Source organism: Sander vitreus, chromosome 9, assembly GCF_031162955.1.
Source record: "Sander vitreus isolate 19-12246 chromosome 9, sanVit1, whole genome shotgun sequence".
Classification (NCBI taxonomy): domain Eukaryota; kingdom Metazoa; phylum Chordata; class Actinopteri; order Perciformes; family Percidae; genus Sander; species Sander vitreus.
In genome coordinates this window covers 2,357,124-2,379,731 of record NC_135863.1, presented here as the reverse complement: position 1 = coordinate 2,379,731, position 22,608 = coordinate 2,357,124, and the positions used below count along the sequence as shown (strand labels likewise).

General features: G+C 41.6%; 3 protein-coding genes across 3 annotated transcripts in view; 2 read left to right on the top strand and 1 right to left on the bottom strand.

The window, feature by feature from the left end:
• Positions 1–4,050, top strand: part of LOC144523046 (PH domain leucine-rich repeat-containing protein phosphatase 1-like) — a 28,215-nt gene extending 24,165 nt beyond the window's left edge. The window contains exons 15-17 of the mRNA XM_078258334.1: positions 1–131; positions 664–901; positions 2,247–4,050. The exon at positions 1–131 is cut by the window's left edge and continues 64 nt beyond it. Of these exons, the coding sequence (XP_078114460.1) occupies positions 1–131; positions 664–901; positions 2,247–3,419 (1,542 nt within the window). The 3' untranslated portion in view covers positions 3,420–4,050. The remainder of the gene's footprint in view (positions 132–663; positions 902–2,246) is intronic.
• Positions 4,051–7,304: 3,254 nt separating this feature from the next.
• On the bottom strand, positions 7,305–14,430 carry LOC144523045 (MARVEL domain-containing protein 3). Its single transcript, XM_078258333.1, has 4 exons — positions 14,325–14,430; positions 13,945–14,075; positions 12,804–12,928; positions 7,305–9,593 (listed from the first exon to the last, which is right to left on the bottom strand). Exons 2-4 carry the CDS (start codon positions 14,040–14,042, stop codon positions 8,935–8,937), a joined length of 882 nt encoding a protein of 293 aa, XP_078114459.1. The 5' UTR covers positions 14,043–14,075; positions 14,325–14,430; the 3' UTR covers positions 7,305–8,934.
• A 3,814-nt stretch (positions 14,431–18,244) lies between these two features.
• c9h8orf82 (chromosome 9 C8orf82 homolog) lies at positions 18,245–20,779 on the top strand. Its single transcript, XM_078258332.1, has 3 exons — positions 18,245–18,585; positions 18,688–18,736; positions 19,993–20,779. The coding sequence occupies exons 1-3, from the start codon at positions 18,415–18,417 to the stop codon at positions 20,487–20,489; spliced, it is 717 nt and encodes a 238-aa protein (XP_078114458.1). The 5' UTR covers positions 18,245–18,414; the 3' UTR covers positions 20,490–20,779.
• The last annotated feature ends 1,829 nt before the right edge of the window (positions 20,780–22,608 follow it).

Sequence of the window (22,608 nt, the reverse complement as noted above, 5' to 3'; positions counted from 1 at the left end):
TTTGACGGGGACAAGAACGTCGAGGTGCCTTACCTGCTGCAGTGCACCATGGGAGACGTGCTAGCAGAAGAGCTTCAGAGGGTCCAGAGGCAGGAGGATTACATGACCAACACTTTCCTCACCATGCAAAGGTAAACGCACAGCTTTTAGAATTCCTTGAACGGCACACGGAAGTAAAGCCATCAACCCTGAATTAGGGCTGCACAGTATGTCATTTAATCGTCACCACGATATCAACTGTCGTAATATACACATCGCGAAAGGCTGCGACATATCGCCATAGACACAAAACAGATGTTTTGTGTTTAGTTGAAAGAAAATATCAGTAGAAAACTGCACATTAAAATGTATTTTTTTTTAGTGGTGCCTTTTTATATTCAATATAATGTTTCAATTTGTTCAATAAAAGAATGTTGGAAAGCTTTCCTTTCATTTGTTTTAAATTCAACAAGCAATGTGTTGTATTTTAGCAGACTACTGAAAGCAGCAGACCTGAGAACATCTGTTTAAACATATCCTATCTGTTAATCGCAAGTAATATCGTTATCGTGATATTCAACAACGTTATTGCATATCACATATTTTCCTTATATCATGCAGCCCTACCCTGAATACTTCCACAGCTCATTGTAGGGATGCTGGTCATATGTTGCTCTCCTGCAGGAAACTGGGCACAGCGGGCCAGAGGATGGGCGGCTCAGCAGCTTTATGCCACATCAGACACGACCCGGTTGCTCCCGGCGAGCACGGCGGCTGCTTCACCCTGAAGGCTGCCAACGTCGGCAGGTGCCAGGCTGTTTTGTGCCGCGACGGTAAAGCTATGCAACTCTCCACAACTCACACCGTCAAAGAGGAGCCCGAGTACCGCAGGGTCCGGCAGCACAACGCCATCATCACCGAGGTGACGACCAACTCATGGTTTACGTGTTGTCGATAGTGATTTGTGTGCACTAGAGCTGATTAAAGGTGTAGTAGGTAAGACTTATAAAACTAACTTTCTGTCATATTTGCTGAAACTGACCCGATGTTCCAGTAGAACTACATGAAGCAGGCTCCACCTACAGCCTGTAGTGAGATTTGCAAAAATCCACAGCTCCCTGTTCAGATGCACCAATCAGGGCCGGGGGTGTCTAACTGCGTGTCAACCACTGCTCAGGCACACACATTCATTCTCTCTCACTCTCTTGTGGGGGGAGGGGCTTAGGAGACCGTTTTGGGCTTTAGCGGAAAGGGGGGGAGGGACTGAGAAGTTGTCGACAATTAATAAGTTGATTTAAAATAATAGTTAAAATAGATTACAAATAGATTCAATTCATCAATAGTATCACTATTTCTGGACATTTTTTTATTTTACGATTAATCGACAAATCAAATAATCAGCAGATTAATTGATTGATAGTTTAGTCTATGAAATGTCAGAAGTAGTTAAAGGGCACCTGGGTAGCTCACCTGGTAGAGCGCGCACTCATACGCAAAGGCTCAGTCCTCGATGCAGCAGCTGCGGGTTCGGTTCCAATCTGCGGCCCTTTGCTGCATGCCGTTCCCCCCCCCCTTTCAAGTCTAAGCTGTCCTGTCAAAAATAAATAGCCTGGATGCCAGCCGAACTTAGCCCCGCCCACAACATTTGAGGTCGGGAAGTTCGCTCTGGACTTGATCCGTTGTGGAGCAGCTATGCTCGAACCAGAGCTGTTCGGACCAATCAAATTGTCAGGGCGGGCTTTATACGATGATGGACAGATAACGTAACGTAACGTAATCAATCACGTCACCAAAGAGCGCTTGGGTTGACTTTGTTTATAACAAAGATGGCTGCCATCGCGTCTGTTATAGAAGATATCGACAGCGCGTTCATTTTAAAAGGGGAACAGAGAACTGCGATCACGTACATATACACAATGCCGCACCCGTCGGCACGACACGGAAACTGCCGCCTCTGCCTTTGCTCTGTCGAAGCCTGCCTTTGACTGGCAGCTTCTGTGACGTCCGTCTCCGTTGCTCTGATTGGTTGGAGGTCCATCCAATTGAGTGCAGAGGCATTTACTTTCCTGGTTCGGTTGAAACACACCCCATAATCACAGCCCAATGGAGTAGTATCTGACTCATATTCTGACTAGAATCTGAGTACGACGAGGTCAGGCTACTGTAATAGATCAGCTGATAACAAACATTGTTAGTTGCAGCATGTGTACATTTGAGGATTTGTCTGAAAAAAGCCCTAAAATGTCCTTTGTCCCACTCTTCTGCAGGATAACAAGGTCAGTGGCGTAACGGACTCCACCAGAATGATGGGTTACTCCTTCCTTTGCCCGTCTGTGACCCCCAGACCGTACGTCTCCACGGTGACCCTCACCCCACAGGACGAGTTCTTCCTCCTGGGCAACCGTGGCTTGTGGGACATGCTGTCTCCCGGCGAGGCGGTGGAGGCGGTCAGGAATGTGCCGGACGCTCTGGCCGCTGCCAAGAAGCTGGTCACCCTGGCTCAGAGCTACGGCTGCTCCGACAGCCTCAGCGCCGTGGTCGTCCAGCTCAGCATCACGGAGGACTGCTGCTGTTTCTGCGAGCCGCCGCCCCCCCCGCCGAGCCCCGGCCCGGGCACACACGCCTACTTGGCGAGCGCCGACGGCGGCATGCCGCTGCCGCCGGCCTCCTCGGGAACGGCGAGCGAGCTGAGCAGCGAGTTCAGCACCTCGGAGATGAGCAGCGAGGTGGGATCCACGGCGTCCTCGGAGGATCCGCCGCCTCAGACCGAGCCGCTTCCGTCCCAACTGAACCTGCCGGGGCGAGCCGGGGCGCGGAGACCGGCCCGCGGGGGCGGAAGCTTCCACAGGCAGTTCTCCGGAGCGCTGTCTGACAACGGGGTGGACAGCGAGGACGAAGAGCCTATCGCCGGCGTCTTCTCAAACGGCAGCCGTGTAGAGGTGGAGGCCGACGTCCACTGCCTGCACCGCCACAACGGCCCGGCGCCCCAAACGCACGCCCCAAAAAGCAGCGCTCGACCGAGCACAAACGCCCCCCCTCTCACTGTGGCCTCGCGTCCGGAGCCTTCGTCTTCGTCTCTCCCCTTCTCCTCCCTGTCTTCCTCCCCCGTCCCTCCCTCCTCTCCCTGCCTCAGCGGGGCGGCCCAGTCCGGGACGCTGGGCCGCAGGGCTCGCGCCAACGGCTCCGTGGCCTGCCAAGGAAGGAACCAGGACCGCATAGAGGAGGCGGGCGACGCCCCCGTCAGGAAGCAGGGGGGCTACTTCAACGCTCCCGCCCAGCCAGACCCCGACGACCAGCTCATCATCCCCCCAGAGCTGGAGGAGGAAGTCCGGCAGATCATCCAGCAGCAGCAGCAGCAGCAGCAAGAACAGATTCAAACACACAACCAGCAAGCACACAGCTACCAGAAACCTGCAGACTATTTCGTCACACCACTCTAACTCCCCCCCCTACCCCCACCCCCCCCCCCCTTCCACAACAGCTGCTGTCGACCTTTAATCCAGGGTTTCAGATGGAGAACTGTGGAATCAGGACTCCCGGTCTCGATGCTCTGCACTGCATTAAGTTGTACCGCTCCCTCCAAAAACTTCTGGACCAGAGAGTTTTTTGGTTATGGGGTTTTTGGTTACTTACTTTATTTTCGACCTTGAAACGCAATGCAATTTTTAATTATTTTTTTTATAACACTTTATGTTGATTAAATCTCGAATCACATGTAATAGATTTTTACCATATCTCTAATTTGAAGAAGCACTTTGAATGCTTTTTATTTAGACTTTTGAGATCTGGAATGGTACTTTGGAGATATGGACCATTCTGTTTTCGTGTTGTAGCAGACATTGCCCCTGCTTGTCGCGGCTGATGGCCTTACATTTGTCGGAATTAGTCAAACTGTTTAACTAACTCCTAGGAGTTTAACACTTCAAAGTGACCTAGTCACTGAAGCGTACTAATATTCTCTGAGAGAAAAGATGATTGTTTGGAAAGGCTGATGCTCCAGGTTTATGTTCCCGGGGGTGTGCGGAGATCAGAGTGGTGCTGCAGTGCTGAGTAAATGCTGAACGGGGAGGGGGGGGGTGCTACAGTTATTACCACCAGCTCAAATGAATGTTTTCAGAACAGTGTTGCATACTTCTTGATAATGGCTAATCACACAAGAGAGCTACTTTTGCTATATAATAAATTAAAAGTTTTCAGATAACCAAAACGTGTTGACTTTCACTTCTTCTGGGGGGGGGGATACTTTGTGCAGCCATCGGTTACGTTTTGTTTGTCAAGATCTTTTGAAGGCTTTAACACATATTACACCTAAATACACTGCTTTTATTTGACAAGAATGAGCTTCTTAACCCTCGTGTTGTTTTCCCGCCAACTTTGTGTTTTTCTGGGTCGAAATTTCAACATTTCAATCATTTTCTACACTTTTCTCGACGTTTTTGTCGATTTTATTCCAATTTTTTTGTCACATTCTTTCCAATTATTTTTTTTTATATTTTATTTTAATTTGAGTACAAGAAACCACAAGTGATACAAGACATAAACATAAACAGACAGTCCCATTAAAAAAAAAAAAAAGAGTTAGTAAAATAAAATTAGCAGTTGCAGTGCATCTGCTTTTTCAGTCACTTGTCAAATTCCTACCCCTATACACATTACTCTAGGCCATTCTTCTTTCAGGTATACTTCTAATGGGGACCATTGCCTTACAAAAACATCGAGCATATTTCTTAGTACATGTGATAATCTCTCCAATGGCAAGATGGACATACATTTTTCATACCACATTGTAATATTAGGAGGATAACTATTTATGTAATATTGTGAGGCGTGCAGCATACAAAGCGATTCTAAGAATGTACCTGTACCCACGATCACAATTTGCTGTTTTTTTTATTGTTTTTGTCAATTTTTTCACAAGTTTTTTTTTTTTGTTGATTTTTCCAATGTATTTTTTTCACTTTTTTAATAAATTACCTTTTGCGATGTTTTTGTCAATTTTTCCGATTATTTTTTTTGGGACACTTTTTTCAGCGTTTTTTTCCTGCAATTTTTGTAGCTTTTTCCAACATTTGTTACTTTTTTCAACAATCTTTTGTCTAGTAGTTAGTAGTAGTTCTGATATAGAACATTTTTGTAAACGGGTCAAATTTGGGCCGAAGACAACAGGAGGGTTAACCCTCCTGTTGTCTTCAGGTACACTTTGACCCATTTTCAAGAAGTTTCTACATCACAAATTTGGCTTTCTTTCAACCAAATTGTCAAAGAAAATAATGTGGATGGTTCCATACAACTGCTCTTCACAAGTAAGTACACTCTTCGTTGAGTTTGGGTGTTTTATTCTATTTTATAGCATTTGAAAAAACAAAAACAAAAAAAGAACGTTGGAAAAAAGTGACAAAACTGTCAGAAAAAGCTTCAAAAATTGGAGAGAAAAAATGGACAAAAACATCGGAAAAAGTGACCCAAAAAAAAGAAGAAACATTGACAGTTTCTTTTTTTTTTATTTAAATGACGGTAAGACAACACAAGGGTTAAGATCTTTAAAAAGGGTCAGTTCATTCAATTTACAAACTCATTTTTAGTGTGTTCAGTTTGAGTGCTATGTGACGCCCTTTGATATATTATCTCTTTATTTCTCCTGACAACCCAACCCAATAAAGCAGAATGGGTTAGTTTTATTATCAGTTAATCTAGAGCTGAAATGATTAGTCGACAGTCCATTATTACTTTCATTTTTCAAGCAAAAACACCTAGTATTCTCTTGTCCAGCATCTCAAATGTAATGATATGGTGCTTTTCTTTGGTCGTGTGTGAAAGGGAATTGAAAATTTGTGGGTTTTAGATAATTCACTTGACACAAAGGACTATTTGAAGGCATCAACTTTTACAAATAATTAAGAAATTAGAGAAATCGATCATGAAAATAATGATTTTAAGCTCTAGATTAATCTGACAATTATTATCTTAAAGCGCCCATATTCTGCTCATTTTCAGGTCCATAATTGTATTTTAAGGTTGTACCAGAATAGGTTTACATGGTTTCATTTTCAAAAAACACCATATTTTTGTTGTATTGCACAGCTCTCTCTCACTGCTGCAGATCCTCTTTTCAGCTGGTCTCTGTTTTAGCTACAGAGTGAGAGATGTAGATCATGTCAGCTAGCTAGCTCCATAGACAGTAAAAGAAAGGCCGTTTCTCCAACTTCAGTCAGTTACAAGGCAGGATTAGCTGGGAGACTTCTAAATGAGGGCGCACATGGAAGTAGTTCTTTTGTAGATTATGGTGAACTTGTGTGTGTTGTAGCAGCGCTTTGCTATTGAGAACGAGGTAGCATGCTAGCTTTAGCATTAGCGTTAGCATGCTAATGCTACGAGCTAACAGTTGCGGTTAGCCAGCTCGTTTCAGCTTGTGACGTCACAAGCCGTGCCGATTTTGAACAGCTCACCTGGAGACTGAAGGCAGGACACATTCAGAAACCGTATCTCACTCAGAACAGCATGGATGGATTTTTTTCAAAGTTTGTATGCGTGTGGAAGCACCAGAGACACAAAAGAACACCCCAAATCCCAGAAAAAGTGTTTTTTTCATAATATGGGCACTTTAATGTTCGGTATAAACAATGTCACAAAATTAGAATCAGGAAATGTTTGGCATTTTTGTCTTACAACTAATAGCTGCTGAAAATTAATTTTCTGTCCCCTTATCAACAAATCGTTTCAGCTCTAGAAGATAATGTTGACGTTGTGCTGAAAGCAGTCAAAAGTTAAAGAACTCAATACGTTTTTAGAAACGTGAAGGTCTTGGTTATCCAGCCTCGTTTTTGGAAAATCAAATATAATGTTTCAATGTCTTGAGCACCACAAACAAGCTTCTATTATTCTCCACTGTGCTGCAGTGGGCGCAGAAGTTTAACAAACTAAACGTACAGGCTTAAGGAGTGCACAACAACAACAACAACAACAATAATAACAACAAACCTGCATTTCTCTGTCACGCTGCTGGGATACAATTGTTGCATTGTGTATTTGTGTTATCTGAAATGGTAAAAATTAGAACTTGAGTAATGACCTCACTCTGGAGGGTTTCTTTTGTTAATAATTAAGTCTTGACTGAAACAGTCCCAACGGTTACATCACTGCTGTGTCCTTTGTGTGTGTGTGTGTGTGTGTGTGTGTGTGTGTGTGTGGCCCATTGTGTGACAGCAGTGATGTCATGGCTGCCAGGAAGCCTCTGGAGCGGACAGAGCGACCAAAAAACAGCAGGAGCTGTACAGAGTGCTGGCGCCCCCTGCAGGCTCTACTCATAAACCCAACAAACGGTTGAATAGAATCACATTGATGGAGTTTTAATTTGAGTAGATACATTGTTGTACAGTTTCAGTATCAAAAACATTGCATTATGAAGCCCCACTTTGATATAAAAACACAATAATCATACTAGTATACATGTAAAAGAAACATTCATTTAAATCCCTGCCTGAGTTCACACAGTCTAATCCAACATACAAACAGTTCATATGAAAATGTACTTCCTCCCAGATTGGACCTGTATCACAAAGTGAAACTTGAGTCTTTGAGCTCCCTGGCTTCACTTCACACTCCACTGAACATAAATGATCCTGGGTGCAGTGTTGTAGTCGAGACCACCTAAAACCGAGACCAAGTCATCACCAAGACCAGAGTGTATAGAGACCGAGACAAGACCAGTTCCAGATCAGTTCGAGTACCACACTGCATGCCATGATAAAATATGGAAAATGTTAACTATAGGCACTCTTCAAATTGCTCTGAAATAAACATTCCCATTAAAAAAACACCCACTGAAAACAAATTAAAGTGCTCATATTATGCTCATTTTCAGATTCATAATTGTATTTAGAGGTTGTACCAGAATTGGTTTACATGGTTTAATTTTCAAAAAACACCATATTGTTGTTTCACCCTGTGTTGAGCTCTCTGTTTTAGCTACAGAGTGAGACCTCTCACTTCTGTTCCATCTTTGTTGGGAGTCGCACATGGGCAGTACCTAGGTAAGGACTACTAGCCAGTCAGAAGCAGAGTATGAGGGCGTGCCCTGACAGTACCTAGATAAGGACTACTAGCCAGTCAGAAGCAGAGTATGAGGGCGTGTCCTGACAGTACCTAGATAAGGACTACTAGCCAGTCAGAAGCAGAGTATGAGGGCGTGTCCTGACAGTACCTAGATAAGGACTACTAGCCAATCAGAAGCAGAGTATGAGGGCGTGCCATGCTACCAGCTAGGTGAGCATTATAACGTGTGTTCCAAAGTGACCACGTTTGTCTCTGAAGTAAAGGCTGGACTACAGTAGAGCTGTTTGGAGCAGTTGGTGAACAGTGTTTTCTGTTGGAGATGGTAAGTCCCTTTGGGGGGAACTTTGGGCTTTTTCACTCTGTAAACGTATCACAAAAAAAAAGGAAAGGCTGAAAAGGAAAGGGAAAAAGCATAATATGAGCACTTTAAGATTCTTCTTCATCCACCTCTTTAATTGCGATAAGCGTATCATGAGAAATGCCTTGATAAAATAATCAAAAAGGCAGTTGTGGTCTTGACTGGCTTTGAAATAAAAGTGAGCCAGCTTCATTATAGCAGAAACCCTCATTCAGGCCCAAAGACTTAACTTAAGAGCTGTCCTCGACTAAAGAAATTCTTAGTCGTCTAAGACTCGTATGATTTTATCGATTAATCTATTAGTTGATTTAATCGACAGATCTTTGAAACTGAGTTTCTCCACAAAGAATCGTGCAAAAGCAGCACTTTAAAGGTTGTGTTTACCAGAGATTTGCTCATAGGTTTCTTGGGAATAAGTCATTCAGCATGAAAAAGCATTAAAAAATGACTAAGAGCAAAACGACTGATTAGTCGACTAAGACGGGGGAACCCTGCTAATCTTATCTGGGATACAGACCCACCCCAGATGTCTCTTTTCTGGCCTCTCACACAAAGATGGTTTCAGCCCTCAGCGGGGATCTGTGGGAGTCGGCTCGGGCATTCTGTTTGTCCACCTCTCTGCGCTTTCCCTCCTCGATGTAGCGCCTCACTCCCCGAATCGTCTGGAAGGTGAGCGCTGTGCCGGCGGCGTACAGGATGGCCGTGATGAGCGCAAACAGGGCCACGGCGGCATCCGCCCCGCTCACGTTACAGTTCATCCAGGTGTAGCCGTTCCGAGCGTACAGCCTCTCGCGCTGCTTACACACATCGGTGGAGTTGACGCTGGTGATAAAGTGCAGGTAAAGCCCCACGGCCACCACGACCGCCACGGCGCCCACCGCCTGGAACACCAGCGCTCCGTACAGGAGCTTCCGGGACATCAGGTGGGGCGGCTTGTTCCCGGCGACCGCAAACAGCAGCGAGAGGACCCCGAGGGTCAGGGTGAAGGGGATGCCACCGTACATGCCCGGCGCCCTCATCTGGCTGTACTGAATGTCCAGCTCGCGCGCCTTCTGCAGCTCGGTGCCCTCCATGTTAAAGTTGGAGTTGATGTCGAAGCCGCCCAGCCCGCCCATGGCGGACATGCCTGATGTCACCATCTGAGACGCAATCAGGCAGATCAGGACCAGGCTGTTGGTCAGTACAGAGACGATCAGCACGATGCCTAAAGGGAGACACGGGAAACGGGCGAAGAAAAAAGAAATATCACAAAATCAGATCAAGGCACAGTTTGTTGTCATTCTCTACATATCCAGTAGCCTACTAACAGCCTAACAGTTACACCTGCCAGTAAGTTACTTGGGATAAAACTACCGAGCATTGAACACATTTACAAAGAGACTGGTGAGAAAGGCCAATAACATTGTAACACCCCCCCTGGCATCTCATTTTAAAACAGCCACCTACCCCTTCTGACCAAGAACAGATCCAAATTCTCTTTTGTACCACAAGCCATATAAAAGCCTTAAATCAGTCAAAATAAGCTGGATGTCCAGCTGGCCTGGTCATACCCAAGTGTGTATAGTGTAGTGTATTGTAGTGTGTGATGTATGTTCTTCATTAGAGGTGCAACGATGACTCGATTAATCGATTAGTTGTCAACTATTAAATTAATCTCCAACTATTTTGATAATCGATTAATCGTTTGAGTCATTTTTTTCTAAAAAAAAAAAAAAAAGGAATTCTCTGATTCCAGCTTGTTAAATGTGAATATCTTCTAGTTTCTTCTCTCCTTTGTGACAGTAAACTGAATATCTTTGAGTTTTGGACAAAACAAGACATTTGAGGACGTCATCTTAGGCTTTGGGAAACACCGATCCACATTTTTCACCATGTTTTGACATTTTTATAGATCAAACAACTAATCGATTAATCGAGAAAATAATCGACAGATTAATTGACTATGAAAATAATCGTTAGTTGCAGCCCTAATCTTCATGTTATGTCTGTCGGTGTCTGATATAGGGACTATTTGTTTGTATCCTATGTCGGTTACACTTTACTTGAAGGTATCTACATAAGAGTGACATGACACTGTCATGAACGTGTCATAAACATTATAAACAAGTCCTAAACGTTTATGACATAATGCTTCTTTTAGTAAGTGTCATACGGTTTTTGTCATGACAAGTTAGGGTTAGAGTTAGGGTTCATGTGTCATGACTGTGTCATGTCACTCTTATGTAGATACCTTCAAGTTTAGTGTTACCCATATGTCTGATGTCCTGTCATGAAGTGCCTTGCGACTGTGCCGCAAACCCAACTGCCCCACAGGGACAATAAAGTTTACTACTACTACTACTACTACTACTCCTACTCCTCCTCCTCCTCCTCCTCCTCAACTGGCACAGGACTAGTATTACCAGGGGACCCCACCCCATCCCCCCATGTCTGTGTTTGCTGCGGCACATTCGCACGGGATAAGCAAAGTTTGTATTTTCAGTCCCGCCAGAAAAACGCGATTATGCGAACGCATAATTCAATGCATAATCAGCCAAAGACAAAAAAAAAAGTAGTATTGAGGGGGGCCGCATTCTTTCAAATACGCCGCACTTTCGCCGCATAAACTGCCGATTTCCGCGCAAAATATGTGGGGCTTGCATGATTTCATAATCCACGCATTTTCGTTACAAAAAAGTCACACATATCTTAGCAGAAAGTTGAAAAATGTTGCGTTTACGTCACACAAGAGCAGCCAGTTTCCCCTGTTGCCATGGGAACGTTATGAAGTGACGTAATTACGCGAAGAAAAGCTGCACACCCCGCGATGAAGCCATGATGAAACCGCAGTCTTTGCAAGTACCCGCAATTTTTGCAAGTTCCTGCAATTTCATCGCAAAACATTGCATAAATATCCCGCATATTCCATCGCATTTATTGTGGCTAGTTTGCGGTGCAATTTTAACTTGCCAAATTACAGACATGGCAGATTCACACGGGGTTAAGGCGACACGCAGGCGACCTCCGCAATTATTACAAATGACTAGAGTTCCCCAGGTAATACTAGTACCGTATGAATCGGACTTTGGTATACCAAGGAAGCTGTGTTCCTTCACTGCTAGGTTGTACACAGTAAACAAACAAACAAGTTTGAAGGACCTTGAGCATCCGTAGCGTCCATGCACCCCTTTGATAATCAGGGACACAATTAATGATTACTTTTAGAATTAGCCGGGCAAATTGGGCGACTGCCTTTGGGCCCCAGAACCCAAACTTCCCCATGTTTACTGTCAAATGAATAACTGCAAATGTGTGTGGAAATGTGTACAACTTATGTACAACATTAACAAAGGCAGGTCCTGCATTATTAACTAATCGTGAGGCTTTCTTAGTTTGATCGGCGTATCCTTAAAAATTTCAGAACAAATGTAAATGTTCTGTACTTATAAGTATCTGTATTGATGTTTATCATTATGTAGTCACACGTGTATATTTGTAGGCCTGCAAAAAAAAAAATTATATATATATATATATACACACACACACACACACACACAGGTTACAAAACAATGTAGGATTTCTTTTCTTTTTTTTACACATTTTCTCTTTTGTTATATGATTTACAGGATCCTGATACAAAGGATAAGAAAGAGAAAGAAAAAAATAATGATAGAAAAGAAAACCACAAGGATTTTCCATCTGTGTCCATAGTTATCTGCATATCGATATGTTTTCTTCTTCTTTTTTACATTTTTGTATATTAACAGTAGGATCAGCTATAAGAACATAAGGGGGAGTTTCACTACACTTCTCAGAAAGAAACGAAAGAAAGAAAAAAGGACATGCATATCCATAGACAATTACAACAACAAAAATACCTCAAACTAAATCTGATCTTATATATGTTCAACAACCTGCAAACTATTTTCATCTCTACAAACAATTAATCATTTAATAGACCCCAAGTTGATGCCTTCAAATGTTGTGTTTAGTCTTATATACAGTCCAAAACCCAAATGTATTACATTTACTATGATGTGGAACAGAATAAAGTATCAAATACTTCTAATTGAGAAGCTGGAACAAAAACTTGTTGATCATTTTTTGCTTGATAAAAGACTTGAACAATGAATTAGAATGTCATGTGATTAACATTCCTAGAGGCTCAAAACTCTTTTGTTAAATGAAGAACTAGAAAATGGCCGGGAGTATGTGAAATATATATTAGACTCGGGTATCAGGTTATCAGCTTACTCCCCAACAAAATGGAAATTCTTAGAACAGAGGACTGTAAACATTCTAAAACCAGTCTGTCCAGTATTCATAGAAGGAAGGACTGAGCTGCAATGTGACTGAAACCAAAGTCCGCCCTGTGACGCAGCAGCAGCCTCACTTTATATTCGACCCAGATACTTCCACTCTGTTCGGGACTTACCTCTTCTGGAGCAAATGTGTGAGCATTTGGACTCGTGGTGCTCCACTCGAGAGACTTCCCGCACACGTTTGGGTTTGGGAGTGGAGTCGCCTTCTCTGGGGTAGTACGGGGCTCGAGAGGAAGACCTGGAGCACAGACACACATAATGACAGCGTAATGACACTGACCAAGTTATCTACCACTTGCACTTGTTATTGTTGACGAACTGAATGGGTTTTGTTCATTTTTAAGTTTATATTCCAGCACAGTCAGGACTGATATAACCTGTCCATGCTTTGTTTTATGAGAGGACAATAGGATAGACACTAAGTTGTTATTTGTAATTCAAAACCCAAGGCCATTTTTTCACTTTTATGATAATGTTATATTAGGTAAAATGATCTATCTTGTTTCAATAGCTTTATCTTTTTCAATAGTAGTTTCTTTACAGACAGATAGATAGATAGATAGATAGATAGATAGATAGATAGATAGATAGATAGATAGATAGACAGATAGACAGATAGACAGACAGACAAGCCAAGACATAAAAAATGAGATAACAACATTCAAGGAAGTAGGTGACAAACAAAACATAAAGAACCTTAAATAAATTAGATACCAACGAACTACAGTTACACAGTCTCTGAGAATATTGGCTGAACTTCCGAAAACAATAATGTGTCCTGTAATAATAATAATAATAATAATATTTAACAATATAGTGCTGGATTGATCTTGTGTAGGTTGAAATTAACTACATTAACTACATCCTAGTGAATGATCCCTGGTAATGTAAATAGTTATGTATCATAGTGATTTTGTCTTTATGGATACATTTTTTTTGTATTTTAAACCATTACAAAATAAATGAGCATATTTCTCTTTTTGCTTTGTTCTGTGGAGCATTTTGGCTGCATGCTTGCGTGGAAGGTGCTATAAATAACGTTGAGTTAGGTACAATTATTAAAAACAGATTTAAAAACTAGCTCTAGATAGGCTTCTAAAAACTAAAGTTACCGGTAGATCAGTTTAAAACTAGCCTACATTTTTTTATTTATTATTTATGAACTCAGGACACACTGGCAGGATAAATTAGCCTATAATATTTGAGGAAAACCAGTGGATACTTTGATCTTTACTGACTGCACATTAACCACACCTGTCGTCCGGTGATGAACGTCGGTCACCGTGTGATGAGTGTAGGTGGTCTCCGTTTCTCACCCGGTCTCCCCGGTTTGAACGGGACGGCTGGCTCATACCGAAACCGATACGTTTGGACACAGAAATTACCTTTGAACAATACAGAAACTGAATCATCAAAGAGTAGCCTATTTGTAATTAAAAAAACAAACCAACAAACACTTTATTTTTTAAACGTCATGTCAAGCTAGCTGAGCAGGTTTGTAGTTTCAAAAGTGGTCAAAAAGGGAGAAAAACATGGCTACGTTGTCTTGGCTTGTTTCATTATCGCTAGCTAGCTTAAACACGTTTGTCTAATGAAGTGACAATTCGACCGTTAAGTATCAAAGATAAACTTACTGTGAATATCTGTCGGTGAAAGCACTCCAAAGTCCGACTATAACGCCATTTTTGAACCAAACTCCTGTCAAGGTAGAAACCGTAGAAACAGCTCCGCCCTACCTGGAGGAGGAGGAGGAGGAAGAGGGGAGAGGAAGGCGGAAGATAAGCTACAGCTACAGGTTCAGGTAGGCTGTCTTTTCCTCCAGGCTGCAGCTTCACAAAATTAGGTTTTCTTTGGATGAAGTTGAAGTCATTTGATGCTCTTCTAAATTAGCCGCTTTGTGTGTTGTCAGTACCCATCTGTAATGCCAAGGAAGCCTCTGTTTATAAGTGCGCGCCCCAATGTAGGTTCAGTCCTTGCCAGCGGCCGCGGGTTCGAATCCGATCCGAGGTCTTTTGCTGCAAGTCATCCCCGCTCTCTCTCTCCCCCATTTATTGTCTCTCTTCAACTGTTCTTAGCGAAGAGGGTAGGCTATATGTGCAGTTTAATGTCCCAAATTATTTTCCAAAAACTGAGTGTCCCAAATGATGAGGGTCTTATTTGAGACAGGTTGCCCTAACCCTAAACATAACCCAAACACCTGTTAAACAGGTGGTTTAGCAGGTTCATAATTAAGGACATTATATGGGGAATTTGGGACACTAAACTGCAAAATGTCCTAAACAGGGTCCAAAATGAACGTTTTTGTCCACCAAATATCTAGTGAATGTTCAAGTTTTACCAGCCACTCAATAGATTACCCATTGCTTTTTGCCTGGTGAGTGAAGCAACTCTACCAGCCACCTGCATATTTTACCAGCATTTTAACAATATTAACTTATCTCTCTGCTTGGAATCAGATATTCCCACAAGTTATTATTATACAATCTGTAGGCTGATTGTACTGTTTATGGCTCATGAATTTGTATTTTCTAAGTCACTGGCTTGCTGAAAACCAACAATGAGCTGCAGCGATTAAGCGATTAGTCGATTAAGCAACTCTTTAATCGTTTTAGTCATTGTTCAAAACATTCACTATAGTTGCAGCTTCTCCAATGTGAGGATTTGATGCATTTTCTCTGTCAAATAAAATAAGTCTTTATTAATCCCCAGAGGGGAAATGCAGTTGTTGCAGCACAAGGACAGAAACAGGCAGCCTACAGATATGGACATTTAGACAAAACAATCGATGAATCCATAAAATCATCAGCAGATTAATCGATAATGAAAATACTTATAGTTGCAGCCCTAAAACAGACACAGAAAATGCAATCAGTGCAATATATCTATTAATATCTAGCATGAATAATATCCATGGATGAATTACCAAACAGGTCTACTGGGTTCGTGCAGGCCCAAGGCTTCATGGGACCCCTGGGCCAGTGGCTCCATTGGAACTGTCTGTTTATTACTTATATGACAGCAGGCAAAATTACGAATCTCACTATGGCCACGCCAAGACCCGCCCTATGAAACAGCTTGATTGGTTGGGGTTAGGCATTTGACCTCAAGTGGTTAAGGTTAGGATAGCTAATTGGTCAAGGGACAGGACCTGTACAAATGGGGTTACATTACTTTGCGTTCTCATGGACGCCTGGCCACTAAATGCTATTGAAGGGCGGGTCTTGGCGTGGCCATAGTGGGATTCGTAATATCGGGGACAGCAGGGCTTATTCAAAAATAGAAATGTCCTGATCCAAGTCCTTTAACATTAAGGATCCAAGTTGAGTAAAGACATCATGTCCAATCCAGTATTTATTATACAATTATTATTGTTCAATTGTTCAATTTCCCTTTAATATGGCTAATGTTAATAGCATATTGATTAAAAGAAAGTTTCAAATATCGGTGTCTTATCCTAACAAAACCTTTAACTGAAAAGTAGAAGACAAAGTAGGGAGCATATTTGGTATCTTTGGAAACTTTGGGATCTCCACTAGTTGGTAATGACAACAAATGACTGCTTTTCTTCTTTTCATTCAATCAATCAATCAATCAATCAATCAATCAATCAATCAAGCTTTATTTCTCATTGCATGAATACAGTGTATTAAAACAACGAAATTCAAGGTGCTGCTCCAGATCAGTGCTTTTAAAAAGATAACTAATCAATAAAATATGTAACAAACAAACACCCCCCCCCATCCCCTACATACATTTCACTCTCTCTTTTCTCTCTTCCACACACACTCACATATACAGCACATGTATTTTGAATACAGGCAATTGACTGACACCCTCCCATCCCTCCCACACAACACACACCCTCCTGCACACTTACTATGTATAAAATAGCAGCAACAGCAATTTCAGCATAAGGGCAAAATCAAAAGTAGCCCTCAGTATCTGGTGTGGCCACCAGCATTAAGTACTGCAGTACATCTCCTCCTCATGTACTGCACCAGACTGGCCAGTTCTTGCGGTCGTTGTTGCCATCCTGTACCTGTCCCGCAGGTGTGATATTCAGATATACCGATCCTACAAGTGATGTTACAAGTGGTCTGCCACTGCGAGGACGATCAGCTGTGCTTCCTGTCTCCCTGTAGCGCTGTCTTAGGCGTCTCACAGGAGGGACATTGCATGCCTCCTTGCACCAAGCCTAAGGCATGATCACGCAGATTAGCAGGGACCCTGGGCCTCTTTCTTTGGGTGTTTTTCAGAGTCAGTAGAAAGGTCTCTTTCCTTTCCTAAATTTCATATAACTGTGACCTTAATTGCCTACCGCCCTTAAGCTGTTAATGTCTTTTCGACCATTCAACAGGTACATGTTCATTAATTGTTTATGGTTCATTGAACAAGCATGGAAAACATTGTTTAAACCCTTTACAATGAAGATCTCTAAAGTTATTTTGATTTTTACAACAGCATCTTTGAAATACAGTGTCCTGAAAAAGGGGTGTTTCTTTTTCTGCTGAGTTTATGTTTTCTTTCCTGTTTGCTTTGTTTTGGTAATTAAAAAAACGTGTGCTCTATCAGGGGAATTTCTTCACATACAAAATAGTTGAGCAATTGGACGTCAGTAAAAACAGAGTGTCACTTTAGTTGTTCTGAAACAATCCGATCATGATTGTTCTGTGGTTCGTATCCTGACCTCTACGGGTTGATTCTGAAAGCAGTATGCTTGAACACCAAAGTGACACGAAGCAAGGGTTCAGTTCACAATGTTCTAAAGGTTCAATGAGACACACTAGTAGTATTTACATGTTCTAACAATCGCTCCATTCACTTCGATGAAGTGAGAGTAGATAGATAGAGGAGGATTGGTTCAAGGTTCACGCAGATTTCTTTCACTTTTTTTACTTTACTTTTTTTTTTTTTTTACTTCAGGGAGAAACAATTTACCATACAAATTTATGATAGCAACTAAAACAGATGAGAGAGGCTTTGTTCACCACATTAGTTACACAGGAGACCTCCAGGAGTTATATTTAAATATTGTGTTAGAAGTGGTAATTGACTCTCAAAATAGACTCAATCCTTCAGGCTAATTCTTTTGAGGTTCTTTTAAGTTAAGTGTTAGGAAAGGTGTGGATCAGCCACAAACACTGTATCTGTTCTGTATTTCATTTTTCAGAAATGTTTTTGTCTTTTTTATTTCCCTTTTGTCATTTCAATGTTTTTTTTCTTCTTTTTATGCATAAAAGAAGAAAAATATTTTCATAAATAAAATGGGAAAGAAGGAGGAGATACCAACATCTAATTCACTTCTAAATGTAAATCTACTCAATGCTTGGCAATTTCTTTCATATCGCTTGCAACAGTTTTAATTTATAAGCAACAAAAAAATTAACTGAGCTTTTTTTTAAATGTTTCTGTGATTACTTTTGTATGTAAATGCTGCTCTTTTTCTCACTCTTTTAGCCTAAACAACGTATTGAATTTGTAATCTGAGAATTATACAACAGAGGAAGGCGATATAATCAATGTCCACTAGGCGGCGGCAGTCAAAAACTGATGATGTTTAACAGTAAAGTACTTCCGGTTTGTAGCTCCGTTTGTAAACAGACCTGAGGGCAAAACTGGCGTAGTGCTACTCTGGTGCTACTTCGTCTTACAGTAGAGTATCACGGCTAGTGGTTATCTCGGTGTCCGTGTTTATCCTGCAACATATTCGCCCTCTTTGCGGCCATGTTGTTCCTCCGGACTGCGGCTCTGAGCTGCAGAGGTCTGCCCGCTCTGCGCTGCCTGCCCGCCGCCTACACGGGCTCCAGAACCACCGCTAACGTTACATACATCCAAGGCCAGAGCCCGGTACCACGTATCCGTGAGTACTTCTACTATATTGACCACCAAGGACAGGTGAGAGTGTGGACTGACACAAAACCAAACCTTTCAAAAATATAATTATAAAATAGATTCTCCTGCTAGCATGACATGTTGGTGTGTGTGCTCCACATACAGCTTTTCCTCGATGACACTAAAGTGAAGAACTTTGTCACCTGCTTCAAAGGTAAACATGAATACACACAACGCTTAAATTGCTTATTTAACAGCTTATAAATCAGCTCAAATGCAGTGGTGGAATGTGACTAAGTACATTTACTCAACTACTGTACTTGAGTACAAATGTTGAGGTACTTTACTTTAGTCTTTTTTTTTCCATGCCACTTTCTACTTCTACTCCGCTACAATTCAGAGGGAAATATTGTACTTTTTACTCCACTACATTCATCTGAAAGCTTTAGTTACTTTACACAATAAGATTTCTGCACACAAAACACATGCAGTTTATAAAATATGATGTTTTATTACAAATTTAACTAGCCAACAATATAATGTCCTACAGATAAAGCTAAACAGCTACAAATGCATGCTTGCCATGAAACCATAACAAATAATGCATGAATCCCACAGGCAGGTGGACTTTCATCCTAGCATGTTTTTAGAACAGGAATATTGAACCAATAAGATATGGCAACATCATATCAAGCAAAATAAACCACAAGTCACTGTCATGGAAGTGCTGTAAACCAGGGGTCTTCAGCGTTTTTTAAGATAAGGACCCCTTAATAGAGAGAGATGGCTCAGGGACCCCCTACTACATATATTGTATAAAAATTGAGTTGCATATTAAATATTAAAATACAATAACTTGTGGGCGGCCTAAAGCCTTTTGTCGTACCCTTTTACTGCATAGAATACTAAGTTAATAAAAAAAATAGTTTTTAATGTTAAACATACATGTGGCACAGTGAATCCTTAGGATTAACTTTCTGTGGATGGCATCAATATGTGTGTTTTTTTCACAATTAGGCTGATTTATATTTGCTAATAATATGTTGGATTTATGTAAAAAAAAAAAAAAACTTTGAAAAAAGTATTTGGAGGCCCCCCCTGCAGTAACTCTGAGGACCCCATAGGGCCTACACATGATCCGCAGCAAAACCGCAAGGTAGGGCGCAGAGCAAAGAGGCAAAGCGCAGCGCAGGAACAGTCTGGAAATAGTTGTGCCTTGAAAGGTCAGTGGCAACGAGGTCAAAGTTGAATTAATTTGAACTTTGAGCACAGCGGAAATTCCGAGCAGTGCGCGAAGCCAAGGGTAGCTCTCCCCATAGGAAAACATTGGAACGGCCAGCGCAGAGCAGTTTTACCGCGGATCATGTGTAGGTACTAGTGCTCCATCCATTTCCTTTCAACGCTTAGCAACTTGGCAGCTTTGCTTTGTTGCTCAGCAGCTCATCGTCATACCTGTTTCTTTATTTACAGACATAAAGTTCCTGATCTTCTTCTTCAGTCGGCTGTGCTCAAATCAGAGTGGTCGCTATGAAGAGGACTTCCCCTTCTTGTCCCTGTGTGGCAGGGAGAGGAACTTTGTGCGCTGCGATGACCGTCCCATTGTCTTCACCCACCTGCTGCAGAGTCCAGCGACATCGCCGGGAATCATGGGAGATCAGGAGCTGCTGTCGTACTGCGGCGGGGCGGAGAAGCTGTCGGCCCCGTTCCGCCCGGAGGCGCTGTACATGCATCCGGTCAGTGGGCGAGTTTACCACCCCTGCTCGGAGCGCGGAGGAGGGGTCGGCCTGGTCAGGTCGGCTCTGGCCATCGAGCTCAGCCCCTTCTTTGTTTACGCTCCGGAGCACGGCCAATCAGGACAGCCGACACACTTTCTCTGGGGCGGACAGAAGCACACGCTGACCAATGAGCTCGCAGGATGCTTCCCCACTGCGGAGGAGGGCAGCGTGCAGAAGGATGAACTGGGATAATGACCAGAACTGGTCAAAAGTTTGCCTAAGATTTTTCAAATGCTGTTCGCGTAAGCCATCAGTGTTCCGTACTGGCACTGGGAAAAGACGACACGTTCTCGCAGTTGTGATCACTATGTGATCGTTACTGTTGAACCCTGAGCCGATGTTTTCTCCTATTCTAGTTGATGTGATGTGTGAGATATTCACTGATGATGCAGAGTGTCCCTGGCGTTTTGTGGCTTGAGACTATTCAAACATAGCAGTGTCTCCCCTCACTACAGGTTGCAGTTTATAAAAAAAAAAATAAATCCTTTTAGATTCCCTGGACTAATCTGAATCATATTTATGGTCCTGAAGAGGAATAACTATCCAGAATGTCACTATAAAAAAGCAAGGATTAGGGAACTGTCTGAAAAGATGAACACACAATACCTTTTTTTCTTTCCTTTCCTGTTAATCCTCAAAAGAAAGTTATATTTATCATCCGGACCCTGAGGTTAGAGAGGCTAAAACTACAGCGGTTGAGAGACAGCAAGAGACTGAAATGTGCTTTTGTTTTTATTTTGTGACATAAATTCAACACAAGAACAACAGACGTTTATTCTGTGACATCTTCTCACTACTGTCCTTTAAGCAACATTCTGTCACATGGGAATCTGACTTAGACAGAACCTTAAATAACCCAAAGTAAAAAGAAGGTAATTATTAACAGTTGCTCAAGAGAAGAGAGCCGTTACTTTGCACATTGAGTACAGATGGTTGTACATTAAACAATAATACATAGTCTACAAATATATAACATATAATATATATGATATAACATATATAATATATTTCATATTTTAAAAAAACTATGATACAATTTACAGAGTAGCAGATATCTGCATCAAAGCTAAATACAGAATTTTGCTCTAAACGTAATTAAATTTGCTTGCATAGAAAAAACAAGTTTGAATCAAATAGTATAGTATTCATGTTCTTGAAATACGATAGAAAGAAAACAGAATTGAACCTTAAAATATGTATTTATATGTGAATAACAAGGAACATGTTCTCTAGCAAAAAGCAAAAACAAGAATATGCTACTGAGTGTACACAGATCCTAGTTTAATAAAGTGAGATACTCTGAATGTCTTGTTTTATTTGTTGTTATGATACATTCTTTAAGCTGAAGTTGCTACTGCAGATCTTGCCCCCATCTCCCTGAAAGTAACAAAGTACATTTACGCAAATATTTGGAATTTGAAGGTACTTTAACTTTAAGTATTTTTTTATCTTTTATACTTTTACTCCACTACATGTATCTGACTGATAGTATAGTCTTTACTTTGTAGATGGAGATGACACATTAGCTCATACAAATTGATATTGCAACTTTAAGATGCTTCTTACACATAAACTTATATTCCAAATGTATAAACTATAATATTCAACACCATGCAAAGGACAATTTTCTTTTTCTTTGTCTAAGTCATAGGCTTTATTCCACAAACACAAAAAAACAACAGAACAAATACATGACAGACCTCACCACGAAACAGGTCTAACCATCAATTAACTGCCAAACATCAAAAGATAAAAGAAAAATAGTAAAAGAAAAGAGAGAGAGAGAGAAAATGCTAATAAATAACAACTGACAAGCTTCCTTCCTTATTCGCAAATCAATTTTTCAATAAACTCAACAAAGAGCCATTTATTTGGAGTGCCTTTGTTTTTGACAGTAGGGGAGTCCGTGGTTGGTTGTCACACTGCTCATTACAGCTAAACTAGAGGGCACTGTGACAATGTATTTGATATTAAAGTGCTCATATTATGCTTTTTGGCTTTTTCCTTTTCCTTTTATAGTGTTATATACCTTTTTTGTGCACGTTATACAAAGTGAAAAAGCCCAGTCCCCCCCAAAGGGCCTTACCATCTCTAACAGAAAACACTGTTCACAAACTGCTCCAAACAGCTCTATTGTAGTTCAGTCTTTACTTCCGTGACAAACGTGCGTCACTTTGTAACACACGTTATAATGCTTGCCTAGCTGCTAGCATGGCACGCCCTCATACTCTGCTTCTGACTGGCTAGTAGTCCTTACCTAGGTACTGCGCATGTGCGACTCCCAACAAAGATGGAACAGAAGTGAGAGGTC